The 18,361-nt window shown below is 31.7% G+C and overlaps 1 protein-coding gene across 1 annotated transcript in view; it reads left to right on the top strand.

Annotated features, from left to right (window-relative positions):
- The first annotated feature begins 12,367 nt into the window (after nt 1-12,367).
- Nucleotides 12,368-18,361, top strand: part of PIG-S (phosphatidylinositol glycan anchor biosynthesis class S) — a 105,531-nt gene continuing 99,537 nt past the window's right edge. Inside the window, exons 1-3 of the mRNA XM_085810504.1 lie at nt 12,368-12,712; nt 16,552-16,688; nt 17,227-17,419. Of these exons, the coding sequence (XP_085666630.1) occupies nt 12,667-12,712; nt 16,552-16,688; nt 17,227-17,419 (376 nt within the window). The 5' untranslated portion in view covers nt 12,368-12,666. The remainder of the gene's footprint in view (nt 12,713-16,551; nt 16,689-17,226; nt 17,420-18,361) is intronic.

Below are 18,361 nucleotides of genomic sequence, written 5' to 3'. Positions count from 1 at the left end.
TGGTAGCTAAGGTGACTTTCTGGAACTCATGTACTGGATACAGCATGAAGTGGTCATCCAATTTTTCCAAAAAACTGGTTACCGGTGAGTTTCCATTAAATGTTGCTTCTGGTTTCATCGATGCGCGCATGGTCTGGACGATGTAACCAAGTGCAGCTGGCATTTCTGGATTCTGAGCCGCTTCTGCAGGCAGCACAGGTTCTTCTAGAAACTCGGCCATGGTTATTCTTCTTCGTTGGGCGCCACTATCAGGTTCTGTGTTCCTCCTTACTTGCTTTGGGAACATTAACTGTCCTGACTCGGAACAGGGAGCTTACTAAAGCTATGTTCAATAAATTTGGGAAGTAGACAATACACACAGGAAGGGTATACGAAACCCTTTATTTTTCTCTCTTTACAATGATTTCCGGAACTTCGGAATACAGAGACCAACCACTTGTGGTCTGAACATAAGAATATAAAAATTATTAACTAAAAATCTAACTAAACTAACTTTGGTTTAATAAACAAGTGCCTAACTCCAAGATTGGCCGTATATTAACAAAAAGCCGTATTTAGTACAGAGAACTGCTAACACTAAGATACGTTTAAAATTATCAAGAGGATTAAACCTCTGGCCTTGAAGGCAACCAGCAACCGAGTAAAACTACTATGGCAAGCGGCCTGCTTCTAATAGCTCCTTCCTCTCTCCTGCTTGGCAAAAAGCCACAACTTAAGTACTTGGCGTTAGCAAGACAAATTTGCATAAATAAGTTAAAGCTTTTAATTCTGGCCGGAAGTAGAAAATAAGAAGTGATAGTAAAGATTTAACATAAAATAAACGTTAGTAAAACTTAAGATCCTTACAACTGCGCGACGTTTCCTGTCCCCTATTTCTTTCCCAAGAAGATTAGGTGCTACAAAAAGTCATTTATCCCCATTAATGGGACATTCTATTGAGATTGACCTTTATTTTTGTTTATCAATATTGTAAAAATTGTGCATGCAAAACAAATATTAATTTAAAGTCTGGGCGTGTGCTAAAGTAAAAATAAATTTCTTTTAAACTCATTTTAAAGTTTTATGATGGTTAAAGGAATGATGAGCAAGACCTTTTTTATTCTCTGTAAGAATTAAAAACTTTCCAAGTTGTAGATTTTAGTCGCTGATATATATATATATGTAATATTAAAAGCACAAGGAAAAGCCGGAGAAGTGTCGATGCGTGCTTAGATCCATATTGAAGAAGAATTTTAATTGCGTAGTATTTAAAGAACTTGGCAGTCGAGGCAGTTTTAATTCCATTTTTATGTCCAATTGATATTTGTGGCCACAATCACTTGGCACTCTAGTCGTGCCTTTCCACAGAAGATTTACATTTTTGATATTGTATGGATAGAAAGCAAGCCAGCGAAATTACATTTTAGCACGGTAGAGAGCAAAAGCTGAAGTGCGTAGTTATGCAAGATGGAGGCACGCGAAGAGAAAAGTTTTGGTTTACAAGGACAGTTTCAGTTCGCAATGATTACGTCATCAGAGCTGCGCCGATCATAGAGTGATCTAGAAATGGCACAATGCAAAGAAGTTATTACGATTTTAGAATAGAGAGGAAGAATTAATGTTTATAGTTTAATCTATAATTTTGATTCATATATTTTTATCTTACATATATATATCAGTTTTGAATAGTAAAATTGATAGATTAATGACATACACAAGACTGATACATAATCAAACTATCAAATGTCAGATTTGTAGCGCACCTTAAATAAGTTTCTTATCTAGATAAATATTAACAAATCTTCTTAGATAGCACAATGGTTTTAACTTTCAAATTTACCATTTTAGGCAAACAGTTCTAATTTAATTTTAAAAAATTCTCTTTATTAAATCTAAAAATTGGACGTCTTAAGTCGTTCTAAATTCACTCTAATATTATTGCAATATATTCCCCTATTAAGTTTTCCATTTTTAGTCATTGAAGTTATTTTAAGGTTATTTAACTTTGTTACAAATTCCATATTTTAATACTAGAAACGTTTATGAGACATAGAGTTTTCCACATTATGTACTTTGGCATACTTTTAATTTCTAATACACATTTAATTAATAAATTAATAATTATGAGCATCAGCAGAATTTTCATAATTAAAAAAAAATCAAACTCCCTTATATTTATATCCTGGAATTTTCAGTTCCCTTTTAATCCATTCCTTTTTCTTATATTGTTGCACTGTACTCAAGTTTTCATGTATGTAGAATTTATATACTACTTTGTATTGTATTAATGCGAATTCATATTTAAATGATAATTTTTTACAAATTCTTGCATCACAACTAGATGTTTCTAACACCTTGGCAAAGCTTAATCTTCAGCACGTAGCTTATTTTCTAACATAGTTTCAAGCTGAATTATTTGTAAAATTAATTACTTGAAATTATTTGTTAACAATGATGGTCGCTAAATCACGCTAATAATATCTCTAACTGTTGTAATTTATAATGCAACGAGTTCGTGTGATTTATAATATTATTCATTTATAATTTTTTCAGCAGTATTGAAATTAATAGCATATACTGATAATATTATGCATTTAGATTACAGTGTTTTAGATTTCCATTGCCTTCTTCATTGATGCTTTTTTACATTCCTAATATTTCATAATGGCATACTTATTTGTATGGCATACTTATCTATGTTTAACTCATTCACCAAACATGTTAATCTATAATTCAGCCCACTTTTGTTTTACATGTGCTGTATCTTCTACTTTCTTTAATATAGTGTTCAGCTTAATTTTGAAAGATCTTACGATCAAGCGGAAAAGTCACTAAACATTAGTAGTTCGATCCGAGTTTCTAATTCTAATCCCAGAGATCCTCCAGCCTTTTCTTTTTTTTTCTTTTTTTTCTTTTTATTTTTATTTATTTACTGTGTAAAAATGTAGCGTAAAAATTTCAGTTCATGAAGTAAAAATACTTTTTAAATTTATTCTTTAAAAATGTTGCAAATATTTTCACCTTTACCTTAGCATATCTTTTTACAAATCCCCTCTAATAAGAAAAAATAAGGAAAGAAATTAACTCGGTTTCGGTGATTGATACCTCGGTGGAAATTATATGTAACATTTTTCCAAAAGCATAGAGTTTATATGGATATCAATAAATTAAGGATTATTTCTCCCTCTAATTTTCTTAACGTGTTTATTCCAGAATTTTCTTTTCACACTGTAGAGCTTAACTTTATGAGTTTTCTATAACCATTCAATTTCTCTAGCCACGGCAACTTTGCATACCTTCTGACAAGTAGTTATATTTTTAACCACTGTATTTTAATTCCAGTTGACTATCAGTACATTATTCACTTGTTTCACAAGTGAAACTTTTATTTACGCAAATCTACGTAAAATAACATTAAAACTTCAGTTATGCTGAGCTTCTCATCGATTGTTTGTTTTAGATTGAACGAAATTAAGCTTAATGTTACTGTTAATTAGCTTGTTATTAATTTAATTATACATTTCTAATTAATTATATGTTCAGATATTTCGAAGTATATTACTCAAACTTTTGCATCCCAATTTTTAATTTTTGGTTAAAAAAATAAACTTTTATTTATTGAGAGGCCTGACTGATTATATTAATTTGCAGTATTGTTTATCTAATTCCTTTCTTCTAGATAAATTTTAGAAAAAACTTCTTAGCATAATAATTTAAATTTATTTACACTTTATACGTCAGTGTTCCAAATGCATAGTAATGTTGTTATAATAGATTTCATGCTAAGCTTTTTTTAAATTTAACTAAATTTAACTTCTGCAAACATTTACATGATTACTTTAATTAACAAAAAGTACTTTTAGCACACTTTAACACGCTTTGATATGAAATAATTTTTTTGCACGCTAGTGAACTCTATTAAATTTTCCAGTCTAGTTCAGACATCTCGACTATTATTGATGTAATTTATTAAAAATATAATTTGTATGCTTTACAATTATTTAATTTATGATATTATTATAATAAATGGAAGATGCTTGTAATGCTAATATGTATGTTTACCAATACCTTTTATTTTCTTTGTTAGCTCTCGCATTTATTACTGTTATTCAAGTAATTAGCCTACTTGTTAGATAGTTTTTTACTTGGTCTTGTGATATGTAATTCTATTTATTTATTTTTATTTTCCTCTTGGCTACAATTGACTTCGAAAAGTTAAATTGTAACCCTGTAGGCAACAGGGGGAAGAAATGCTGATCGGCGCAGTTGGACTATAGCAGGACCCGGGGGGGGATTTTCATTAGCGCAGTTGGAGTACACCCATTTTATTATGGGTAGTTAATATTTATAAGCATTTTATATCATATTAATGGATATGTAAACATATATCATAAAAATCTTTGACGAAAATTGTGAAGAATGTATCAGCGCTGTTTGTCAATGCTTTGGCGACAATTTTCGCTTGTTGAGGTTATGTTATCACCGGGACACTAATGATTCATTATGTTTTAAGAAATAACTTTCGTTTTATGATCTTTACGTTTTATGATCTTTATATAGATTTTTTCAGTTTTTAAGCATCTGGAAATTTTTTAATATATTAAAATCTCAAAAAGCTTGTGACCACTTTTTAGAGAAAATATTATCTGCCGATTTTTTTTTTTTTTTTTTTTTTTTTTTCAATGTTATGTTGGTTTATTTTTGGAATTCAAATGATTTTAAGTACACTAATTGAAATTCACTCAGCATTTATTTAAAATATTTTAACTGTGATTTTTATTCTTAGTTTGCACATAGTATTGTTTAGGAAAACTGCAATATTTTAAAAAAGAACATAGGAAAGTGTTAGCATATGAAATATCAAAATAGAAGATAATGCTATTTTTTGTTCTCTTTCCAATACTATATATATATATATATATATTTTTTTTCAGGTAAACCATCTAATGATTCTAATCATCTAGATTATGGCCTTCAATTGTTAAGCTCAAAGTTCAGGGTAGACAAAACAGAAAAAGAAAAAGTTGCTTGTTTTCAGAGGTTAGTAGAACGTAATAAAATCTCAACATTGAGTTCCGAAAATGGATTGTTGTTGACTGCAAGAAAAACAAATAAACTAAAATTGTTCAACTATCACTCAAAAATTAGAAGAATGACTCCCAAACAACAGTATAGGTGACAAAAATCTTTAAAAATAGCTTAACCTGAAATAAAAATTAACACATTCATAGAATAAATCAAACAGCATGAAATTCAAACACTGTATCTTCAATACACAACATATTAAGAAATCATTTATGTATTCATATTGGACAAATAAAACTAACTCATTAACAGAATAAATAAAACTTATCTGTAATAAAACTAACACATTCATAGAGTAAATTAAACTTATCTAAAATAAAACTAACACATTTGTTCAGTCTTACCTCCCTGATATATGAACTGCAAAGTGTAGAAAATGCCTCCAGAGGGCAGTGCTGTGCAAAAAGAGAAAAACACAGAGTGTGTTTTCGCTTTAGAGAAGTGAGTGCTCCCGTCTTTGCGGAGAAAATGTTAAAGTAATTACAGAGATGTGAAATAAAAGCTACAATCTTAACTTAATAAGTGTTTTCGAGTTGGAGTACTGTGATTTATAATATGAACTTTCAACATTCACTGAATAAATGAAACTTATTTAAAATAAAAATAACACATTCATAAAATAAAAGAATTCAATTAAACAGCAGGGAATAGAAATATATATTCGACGCATACTATTTTAAAAATACAGTTATGCACTCATATAGAAAGAATTATAGAAGGGCATACCAGGAAGAATTATTTTAATCCCCAAAACTTCTTTAATGATACTACGATAAACACTATGGATGTCGGTATCTCAGAAAATCAAAAAGTCGCCAAAGTAGCGATAATAAAACAAATCTGGCAGTTTTTGTATTAAAATTATTATTAATTATTAAATAAAGCAATAATCATCGCTACTAAAAAACAAGAGATTTAATTATAAATAAAACGTTAAACAAAAAATATGGGGCGGAAATGAAAATTTAAAATTAGGAAATATAGCTTGGAAAAAAAATAAAAAAATAAAATTAAAAAAAAAAAAAAAAACATTATATCGGAAGTAGAACTCCCAGTGCTGGTTAAAGCATTGGTTGTTGTTTATATCGGAAATTTGGTCATTTCTAATCTCCTTGTTGCTATAAGCCACCATCCAAAATAAAATCCCTTAGAAATCTAACAAATTCACCGTCGTTTGTCAGAATTCAATCATCAGGATTTAAAAATTCCTCATGCCCAAGATTATTTACTGATGACCGCGCGTAACTTCTTCAGAAGTGTACAAAATTTAGAACATCATCATATCGCACAACTCCCACGTTATGATTCAACAATTGTACATCCCTTCAGGCGTCCTCGTATTATTCATCATAACCCTACATATTAAACTTCAGCAACGCAGGCCAAAAGTGCAATAACCTCGTTTTTCTCCCTGCTCATAATTAATAAATATCATCAAAGCAACAGATATTAGACTAAAGACTGTGATTTGAGCCCTATGGAAGACCGTCAGCAAAGAGGAACAAAAGCAAATAAATAAATAAAATGACTATTAAAATCATTAATAATTCAAAAATTAAATAGTTAATTATTACGAAAGTAATTATTATTTAATTAATGATTATTATTTAACTAAATAAGATTAATTAATTATTATTATTCAAATAGTTAAATAATTAAAGATAAAATGTAATTAAATAATTAAATTAAAATTAAATAAAAAGTATAGAGATGAATTAAAATTTAATAAGCGATTTATAATATAATTTTATTGCAAAATTAAAGTTTTCGAGATCAAATTTCTACTGAAATTGTTGCTCAGTTACAAAAAAGAAGCGCCGGAGCCTTCTAATGTAGGGCTCCGGTGCACTCCGGCTAGAATTATGATTTATCGCAAAAACTAAGAAGTACCAGAGCCGGTCTCCGGTGGGCTCCGGCGCAATTTAATCTCTGGGAATAGGATCTTGTTGTACCTTACTTCAGCCCATGTTATTTTTCTCAACGCATTTTCATTATTCTAGTATTAGCGCATTTATAGTACTTGGCAAATAATTTTCAAGTCCTCATCTCAAGAATCCATTTTCTTGATATATAATTTACTTCATCTATATTTATTAAGTTTGAACTTTATTACGCATTTCCCATACAGCAAATAACATTTCCATGTTTGTTTGGTACTTATTCTTCGATTTCCAGTCAAAGGCTCAGAGCATAGCGCCAACGTAGACTCCTAGCAGGTGATGCATCAGGAACCACTAGCGATCTGATTGGTGGCGCTGCGATTACCGAGGCAAGTGGCTGCACGTTCGCAGCGCTCTGTAAAAAAGTGAAAAACAATCCTTTCCCCTTAGTGATTATCAATTAAATTACTTTGAAATAGTGTGTTTTCTACAAAACCTACACCTTTTCCAAAGATTTTCAGCTCCGATGTTGATGAGAATGAAACAGCGGACAATGTGAGAATATACCTGCCGGCAGGAAATCGGCAGGAAATTATATATAAATTATATATATAATTTCCTGCCGATATAAGAAATAGTATTAAAGAGAAAAACCGGATACGTAAAAGATGGCAAACCACCAGGGATCCACAACTCAAACACGAACTAAACTCTATGCAAAAAGAAATCAACAGAAGAATCAAGAACTTCAAAACCAAAAATGGACCAATTTCCTAATAACCTAGCTATAGAGGACAATTTCCTATTTGACATTTCCCGCAAATTCAAAAAACATTATAAACCTATTCCATCTATCCATGGACCTAGTGTAATTTCATATACAGAAGAAGATAAAGCTAAATCTTTTGCGGACTATATGGAAGATCCATTCACTCTTAATCCCACTCCGTACGACAATAACCATATTGAACGGGTCAACCAGGTGGTCAATAACTTCCTTAATACCCCTGCTCCGTACAACTTCACTTTCCTGACTACCTCAACAATCGTTGCCAACACCATCAACGCCTTACAAACGAAGAAAGCCCCAGGGCACGATAGCATCTCACCCAAAGCAGTGAAGTATCTTCCGATCAACGCTCTTACCTACCTAACTAAGATAATCAACAACATTATCAAATTCGCTCATTTTCCTAACTCATGGAAACAAGCTATAATAATTGTTTTTGCTAAACCGCAACAAAATCCAACCCTCCCACAGACCTTTGCCCTATCAGTTTACTTAGCCATCTGTCTAAAGTTACTGAGAAAATCCTGCTTTTCCACATCCAAAAAATTCACCCTTCCATGAATTTTCTCCCAGAAGAACAATTCGGTTTTCGTAATCATCATAGCACTTGCCACCAACTTCTTAGAGTTATCAACATCATCACTAAAGGCTACAACTGCAAGCTTCCGACCGGTGCTATATTCTCGATATCGCGAAAGCTTTTGACAGGGTATGGTATCGAGACCTTATTTACAAACTAATCACTCTCAATTTTCCAGATCATTTTATTCCCTTAATAGCCATTTTTCTCAGCAACAGAACATTCAGAATCAAAATCGGTACTGCTTACTGTACCACCAGAGTAATCAATGCTGGTGGCCCACAGAGGTCGGCACTTTCGCCGTACCTTTTTAATATTTATACACAAGACATCCCTAAAGACCCTTCTGTTCATCTTGCACTCTTTGCCGATGACACCGCCATACTTACTAAAGCCTGCACGGTTATCGCTGTAAGAAACCAAGGGGTCTAGCCTGGACACCGGTCGAGATCGATATCGGAAAACCAGTCGGGATTCTCTTTCCGCTTGACAGCAGAAGGAAAACCGAGTCTGGTCCCTTCAAATTCCCTCGGCTGAAAGTGAAAAAGTGTCATTTTTTGGATGCGGAAAGTGAAGTGGAAATTCCGCGCGGAAGTGACGTCTATTGCATAGCAACCAGTCTATCTCACCTCTACATTGCTCCAGGCTCAGGGGAAGGGGGTAGTTTGTTGTCAAAAAGGGGCTGTTTCGCACGTGCTTATTACTGAGGATGGTGGTAGGAAAAAAAATCGAGTTCGAGTAAATGGTGAAATTTTTCGAAAAAATACGCTGCTGGATTTAGTAAAGAGTATGGGAAAAAGAAATGGGGAACGTTAATGGATATTTTTAAACGCAGAAAGAAATGGCCTTTTTCAAAACTTCAGGTATGTGAAGAAATGTAAACATAATTTTAAGTATGATCTTTTGCAAAATGGAATTTTTCTAAAAGGTTACATGTTTGTAAACTATTTGAAATAGTTATTAATAGAAATTAATTTTATGATTAAAATATATTATTTTGTCTGAAAAAGGTTATGCAACAACGTCATAAGTCAAATCATTGAAATATAGCACCGCGTACGCGTGTTTAATATTCCTAATGAATTTGAATCAAAAAAATTTTTAATTTTTAGCAACCCATGATTATATCAATAATTTTATTTATTCAGGAATTATACCTATCACGTAGCTACAAATATACTATGTATCGTAGATACCAATAAGCAGTGATTAAAAATATAGCAAACATTTAACAAAAGTAATAGGAAGAAAAATAAAAAAATTAAATAACTATAAGTTAAATCATAAAACATATTATCTCGCACACACACACACACACACATATATTTTAACATATGCAGTGAAAGGAAATTGCAATACATATTCCTATTTATACTCTTTTTAAATCGATCCCACCAGTGACAGTGTGGTAAAATCGCTGAACACTGGTAGTTCGGCCCGAGGTCAGAATACTGCGAACGGGTTTGTTGCATTACCAACATACTATCTGATAACCAATATATCTGTCATTACCAACATATTTCTCGTAATTTCCAAAAGCATAAAAAATTAAGGCATATGAAACCTGTTTTAAATAAATAACTATATGTATATATAAATGTATTATAAATATATTAACATATGCAGTGAAAGGAAATTGCAGTTCATATTTCTATTTATGCCCTTTTTAAGTCGATCCCACTAGTGGCCGAGCGGTAAAAATCTCCGAACGCTGGTAGTGCGGTCCGAGGTTTGAATCCCGCAAACGGGCTGGACTCATTGGCGTCATTACCAATATATCATTGGTAATTACAGATATGTCATGGGTAACTTCCAGAGGCATAGAAGTTTAAGGCACAGAAAATATATTGTTTTTGCACTTGATTTGCTTATACTTCTGAATTTAAATGTTATTGTAGATTAGTTCGAGAATTAAATCTTTCATATGTTTGCACATTTTTTTAAAAAATTATTTTGGCTTTAAATTTAATTTTGGCTTAATTTTGCTTTTTTACTTTTATACGTGTTTATTAAAATTAAAATTTAAATTTGTTTAAATTTTAAATATATAATATATATATATAACTGCATAAATATATTAAAAGATGCAGTGAAAGAAATTGCAGTACATATATATTTATACCCTTTTTAAATCGATCCCACCAGCGGCCGGTAAAATCACTGAACACTAGAAGTCTGGTCCGAGGTTGGAATCCCGCAAACGGGCTGGTAGCATTGGTAGTATGGACGTTTTCGTAGTTTTTCCCATGTGTTACGTGTATGCGAGCTAGTTTCCCTTAGAATGTCCTCCACGAAGGCAACCCTCACTTTAGGCAGATAGCCCTCAAGGCTTTGCCGTAATTACATAATACCAAAACTAAGCACTTTTTAGATCTGAATAAATATACACAAAACTAATGTAATATCTAAAAGTAGACCACATTAAAAAATCTGATACCTAATTATAAATCTTGCATTATAATATTGACAAGAATTTAACTGAAAATTATACAGCAATTTAACTTGTTTTATACAGGAGATTCTAAAAACTATTGGAAATTGGCATTGATATCGGTACAGTTAAAACTACTTAAATAAATTTTTTAACTCAAAGCAATTTAATGTAAATGTTGAATTTAGGATGTGCATTGTTTGAATTATATACTGCATATTCTTTAATGCATGTCTATGCATTTTTATACACTACAAATTCAAATAAAAGTAAAGGGAAATACATTATAATTAAAACAAAAAATTTCAAAATTTACAAATTACTCATCAAAACATGAAATTAAGTACATTGATATATACATTAGTTTAAAAATTACAATTTTAAATTAAAAGTATGCACCCCTTCTTTATATGTGAAATAGGAAAACACCAAATATATTATTTTCACTAAAATTTAATTAAAGCATTGGTAATGTAAAATAAATAAATAATGTAGAATCGTCAGCATCAAATGCGTTATTTCTATAGCGAAATACTCGTTTTTCATAAATCTTAAGAAATTAAAATATCTATTACGTACACTTTCAAAAACACTCCGTGACCTCCGCCGTCCTCAGTTTAGCTCTAAAACGACAGTCAGAAACTTAAACGGCAGCTGTCCAGCTGACGGAAAAATTTCCGACACGTCGATCTCTGTAATGATCGAGACGATGACACCAGACTTGCTCTCTGTCGAGTAGATCGCAAAAAACGACCCGTTCTTCTATCTCGACGGTGTCCAGACTAGGGTCCCAAATCCAAAACTATCTCATAAAACTGGAAAAATGGCTCACCCTTTGGAGGATTAAAATTAACTCTGATAAAACTAAGGCAATAATTTTCCGTAAAGAAAACATGAAATACTATCTTCCACCCCCTGAAATATTTGACGACGAAATAGACTGGATTAATGAAACCAAATACCTTGGAGTCACCCTTGACCAAAAACTTACCTTCAGAAACCACTTCCGGTCCGTAGTACAAAAATTTAAAATCACCACAGCTACTATGCGATCTCTTCTTGGTAGAAAAAGCAACTTATCTACTACAAACATATTAATTCTATATCGCTCCATACTTCGCCCAAGGCCAATACTTCGCCTAGCCCTCCTTTATGCAGCACCGATCTGGGGACATGCAATATTAAACAATTACAAATTCTACAAAATAAAATTCTACGAGAAATTATCAATGCTCCTTGGTATATTCCAAACATCTATATTGACAGAGACCTTCGAATCGAACTTATTCAAGAGTATATTAAACGATTAGGGGTCAACTTCTTTTATTCAGTACAAACCCACAGTAATAGCCTTATTATCACTCTGAGACACTCCCCGCATCCCAGTGAAAAACATCGGTACCCATGTGCGGTTTAACCACAGACGGCTACATCTTATAACGACACTGAACTTGCCACCTCCCCCCTTTTTTTCGCCGCCGCTAGTGCGGACCTCACCAACACCGACTCTACTTCGTTCTAGAGTCGGTGTTGACCTCACTCTCTTTTTCCGCCTCCCACACTTCTTACATCTTGACACTCGACGATCTGTGTGTGTGTTGATTTTTCGCCCATCAGCGCAAAAAGACTTAGCGGGTGCAAAACAAGACATCTATCTGTCCACTAGCGATCGTCCGATAATAAATAATTAGTATTTTTAATGTTTTAATAGTGAATAGCACGCAAAATTTCGCTGATATATAAATTATTTGGGAGTTTTTTTATTTATGTTTCTGACATTATTTAATTTTATGCATAATTGACTTTATGTGTTAAGTAAATTTGAAGTAATAAGTTGATTCATTCATTTGAAAATGACACTTTCATGAATCATGCAAAATAAAACTACCTAGAATTTAAGCAAATAAATATAATTTAAAAAATGAAATGTGAAAATGCACCGGATGAAAGTGCACCGAAACAAATTAGTAAGTTCATTTTTGTTTCTTGAAGAAATATTCTCTTCATCTGTTATGAATAAAGGGGCAGCTTTAAGTGATGGCCTTATTCTGAATCTACAAATGCCATTAATCATGAGCCAAATAAGTGGAAATGCCGTAGAAATAGAAAATACCCTAAATAATAATAGAAATAGAAAATATCCTAAATAATAATAGAAATAGAAAATACCCTAAATGTATATACGTATAGAACCTTGGAAAATATATAATCCTATTAGAAAAATAAAGGTAAACTGTCGGTCTTCCAATGAATTCCTGACGCAAGAAAAGAATTCATGAAAAATATTTTGAATCTACATTGTGGAAGAGAAATGGGACATTGTTCAGACAGGAATTGTAAAATATAGTATTTTCAATTTTTAAATTTCAGTACTGTATTCATTTCATTACAGTTTTCACTTAAACTTCATTACTGTATACATTTCATTGATATCTGTCAGTTCTCTCCTTCAGCTGCTAGATATCATTGAAGTGCGTTTGAATACTTTAGTCAAAATTTCAAGACTTTACAATTATATGATATATTTAAACTGTGATTACATTTAATATTTTGTCAGCTTTTCCTGGTTTGGGATTAGCTAAGTTGTACGTAAATATATTATTTCTGTTGTATTTCTAGTGTAATGTATTATTTTTATTGTAATCTAGTGTTTCTTTTTAAGATTTAACAAATGGAAATTCATTAATAACTATTTACAATTGATTACCAAATCAAAATAGTATTATATTTCTATAATTTCTGCTAAAAGTAATTAAACTTGAGACATTAATTATGATTTATTTAGTGAATTTATTGGTGTAAAAACTGGAAAGGTGCAATGAAAAATGTTATGGGCTAATCTTTGGAATATGGTAACAGGTAGTTTGGCGACATTTTGGTAAGGCGATAAATGTTACTAGCTAGGACTTTAGCAGTGTACATGGATAAAGTCAAGAGTGTGCGCAATGCCATTTTTGTGCAATTCTGGGATGTTTTTTTAAGTGAAAATAGGTCGACGTGTACGTGGATGATACCGTGTATGTGCAATTCTTAAAAACGCAGCAAGCAGTTTACAATTCTGCACTTTCTCCCAATTTCGCACCTAATCTAAGTCATGATTAAGCACTTTTGTTCCATAAAAGGGTTGATCTTTACATTATGGTAACTTGGCGTTTTTTTGGCGAAAATTTGGCGACCAACTCTCCTACAGCAACCCTCTATTTTTTTTCCCCGCCGCCATTTTGTCTTCACGAAGTAAAGACATGTTTCTTTTCTTCTTATCTACTGAACACTTCTTCCAACAATCTACTAGCCGAATTACACTTATGCTAGAAATTTTATCTAACAAAACTGCTTAATCATGACATATTCACTGCAAAATTGGGAAAAAGTGCACAATACCATACTCCTTATGCATTTTTCAAAATAACACATACAGATAAACCATGTACACGGCGGCTTATTTTTACTTAAAAAAACATCCCAGAATTGCACAAAAATGGCATTGTGCACACTCTTCACTATATCCATGTACACTGCTTTTTTCTCGTAAATTAGAAAAATTTCACGAAAATACATGACAATTTTCTCAATCTTTAAACCCGGTAAAAAGAACATATATGAAATTACCTGATCGCGAAAAAGTATTTACCCTTTCCAAATATGAACATTTCCACATATAAAATAAATAAAATATCCAAAAACTTTTACCTCTAAATCATCTATTACATTATACACGTCACCAACGAATTCATACCGCAAGCATTACAAATACTTAGTATCAAATATTTAAATTATTTCCATGCACGTTTACTTCAACTTAAATGTGTACCAAATTCCTACAAACATAAAATTCACAAAATAACTATCATTTAATTAAAATATCAGTAAACCATGTACACGTCGACTTATTTTTACTTAAAAAAACATCCCAGAATTGCACAAAAATGGCATTGCGCACACTCTTCACTATATCCATGTACACTGCTTTTTTCTCATAAATTAGAAAAATTTCACGAAAATACATGACAATTTTCTCAATCTTTAAACCCGGTAAAAAGAACATATATGAAATTACCTGATCGCGAAAAAGTAATGAACATTTCCACATATAAAATAAATAAAATATCCAAAAACTTTTACCTCTAAATCATCTATTACATTATACACGTCACCAACGAATTCATACCGCAACCATTACAAATACTTAGTGTCAGATATTTAAATTATTTCCATGCACGTTTACTTCAACTAAAACGTATACCAAATTCCTACAAACATAAAATTCACAAAATAACTATCATTTAATTAAAATATAATTAAATTCAAAAACACTACTTAAAATATAAATGAGCACATACATTAAATTAATACATACATAAATAGCCATTTCGAATTCACTTTAGTTACGGCCATGGGATCCAAAAATTCACGAACACTGTTTTACACAACACAGAATAAAGCCAAATACAAAATTTCCAGATTTTTTCCCGATTTTCCCCCTTTTCCGATTGAAGAACCGTAATTCGTCCATTAATATCACATGACATATCCCATGATCTCTCATTTCCCTCACACAAAATAATGCGTAGTCGGAACTGAGTATTGCTCACATTATTACCAAAGTGCCAGGTAGTAACCTTTATCGCCTCCAAAATGTCGCCAAACTACCAGTTACCATATTGTAAAGATCAACCCATAAAAGTTCTAGCATAAGCGTAATTCGGCTAGCAGATTGTTGGAAAAAAATGTTGAGTAAAAGAAAAAAAAAACATGCCTTTACTTCGTGAAAATAAAATGGCGTCCAAACATAAACTAGCAGGTTGCTGTAGCAGGGTTGGTCGCCAAATTTTCGCCAAAAAATCCCCAAATTACCATAATCCAAAGATTAACCAAGTTATGTAACAAAAAATTTATCAATTGATAACTTTCTGTGAATACTGCCATATAATTCTTGTATGAATAAAAATTATTTATAAACAATTATTATATCATATTTGTTTATTATCTCTTTACATCTAGGGTGTATTGGGCACATAACTAGTTACAACATTAAATCCTGTTATTTTTAATTATTCATTTTATCCCTTTACAATATAGACTGGTATTTTTTGTAGAAGATTACCATTTAGGTTGAAAAGAAGAGAGAGTTATAAGGCTAAATCTAGAGGCTGGACATGGGGTTCATTAAATTTATATTTAATATATTTAACTGTATTGGATTGCAGAGCTGTTTCCATCTGTAATTTTTCAGCATCTTTGTATACTGTCAAAAATTAGAATTAAACTTTTTTTTTTAAATGTATGGGTAGAGTTATTGGTAAGTTTACAGTTGGGTGCCTTTTGTTTTTTAGCGACTCCTTTTTGATGCCAAGATTGGCACCAGGAAGGCACAATTTTAAGACACAAAACCAAAATAAGAAGTCAAAGAATTGCACAAACTTGGTGTCCATGTACCCATTGATCTATTTTCACTTAAAAAAAAAAAAAAAAAAAAAAATCAGAGAATTGCACAAACTACACATTGCACACTGCTTTAACTTTGTCCGTGTATACATCGATCTGTTTTCGCTTAAAAAAATCAGGAAGCTTAAACAAAGTTAACACTATATTGGTAACCAGAAATGGGGTTTCATCACCAAAATAGAACAAAATCTGTGGCCAATTGAAGGGGTATCTAATTTTACACTAGAGCTGAGTTATTTTTTTGTTTCATAACAGGTTTTTTCTGTGTGTATGTGCATATTTAATGTCTTGATATAATATTATTCCTAATAAACCTATATAGTAGAGTATATCAAGATGATATGTGCTATTTGCAATTTAGGTACCAGTTCTGTTGTTGCCACCAGTGTATTTGCTTTAACTTTCATTCTGATTGGAGTACCTGTATGGTGGAAAACAACAGAAGTATACAGATATCCTGTTCCACATGAAGAATGTCATCATTTGCTTTCTGAAACTGTAAGTTATTTCAACATAAAAAATGAATATTATTTTAAATTTTAGCATAATCAGTCATAAATTTATTTGTTGCTTAATATTTAATAATTAACATGGCTGACATTTTCTTCACAATAATTTTCAGTGACAAAAAATCTGCTCTGAAATTTTTGACTACGTTTTGCTACCAAAACGAATTCTTTGTGCTAAATAAATTGTTGCCAAGAAAATGTTAGTGAGGCAAATGATAATTATCATTTATTCTCAGTTTTATTTATCATCATAGACTTATTCATTATCATATCACTGAAATTAGCAACTATTTCTCTTTAGAATTTATTTGTCTTTATTTCAGGGCACTCATTTCATTATTGTTGGAGGAGTTAAAGCAGCAATTGCTTTAACTCCTTCAATAATCATTATTTGGTGAAATTTTAACTGAAATCTACTGTATTCTTTTGTGGTATAGAATTTTAGAAGGAAATTACATTTTAATTATAATTGATATTTTATGAACTAAATATGTATTTCAAAATGTTATTTAATCTTTTAAATACAGATTACCCATGCCGTGCCTATTAAAATAATACTTGCTGACCAACAAGTTCAACAAGGTGTCTTTTGGGAAGAATTGTTGCTTTTGTCAAGCAATATGGAGGAAGTTTCTCAGCCTTATGTAAATTTTCATTGGACTATGAGTACTGCAAATGATGAAGAAGAAGCACTAATCAAGCAGTATACTAATGTTTCTGGTATTGTATCAAATGATAAAAGTTTACAACTTTAGTGATTTTTTTTTCATGAAGATGGCCTTTTTTTTCTACAGTAATTCTATAACACAAAAGTAAAAATGCTCTAATATTGATGTCTATTGTATATATCTATGAAACCTTTATATTGTTATCACTATGCCATTCAGCCAGTATAGTGGTTAATGACGCTGCCTGGTGTAATGATGGGCCCAAGTTCGAATACCGAAAACATGGATGTTTGTAAGTGTATAATAGCTATGTGTCGAGGCACTCAAAATACGCGATGAGCCGGTCCTGTCAAGAAGTTTGTGGTAGGGGCAGATGGATGGGAGACCCTTGCGTACTCTCCCATGGTTTTCCCCCCTCAAAATTGGGGTTTAAGCTTGACAGCCAGGTTCAGCAATACTTCATACATCTATGGGAATGCACAGGTGCTAGCCTACCCTCAACCTGTACATAGTTGTCTATAATCAAATGCTTTTTAGATGAAGTAATCAAATGATGACAGTGTTCAGTTTAAAAGAGAACCCTTTGTGAATTTATTAAAAAATATTAAAAAAAAATTGTACATATATGAAACAGATCTTGCTTTCAGCCATATGTTAGAAATGGCATTCATCTCGTTCAGTTTTTTTGTTCATATGTTTCACGTGCCTAGTGACATTATGAAGCTTTTCTCTTTACCCTCAAGATGACAGCAATAATGTTTATTTTTGTCTTTTTCGAATAATACATATTGCTTATGAATACAATTTATTTTGTCTATTCTTACAAAAAGTAGAGTGGTAATGATCTTGGTAGTTTCAGTCTTTAGACATGATTCTTTCATCAAAAGCCTCTGCCAACACTTTCATGGTAAAATTTGCTGTATGTCGTTTTGGATGATGTTCCTGTATTATAGATCCTTTTAATGTAATTGCAGTTAAGTTACCATTTGGATAT

Source organism: Stegodyphus dumicola, chromosome 2 (assembly GCF_044657685.1).
Source record: "Stegodyphus dumicola isolate Sdum_Otavi_A_Nest chromosome 2, ASM4465768v1".
Lineage (NCBI taxonomy): Eukaryota > Metazoa > Arthropoda > Arachnida > Araneae > Eresidae > Stegodyphus > Stegodyphus dumicola.
This window is presented reverse-complemented; position numbering and strand designations above follow the sequence as displayed.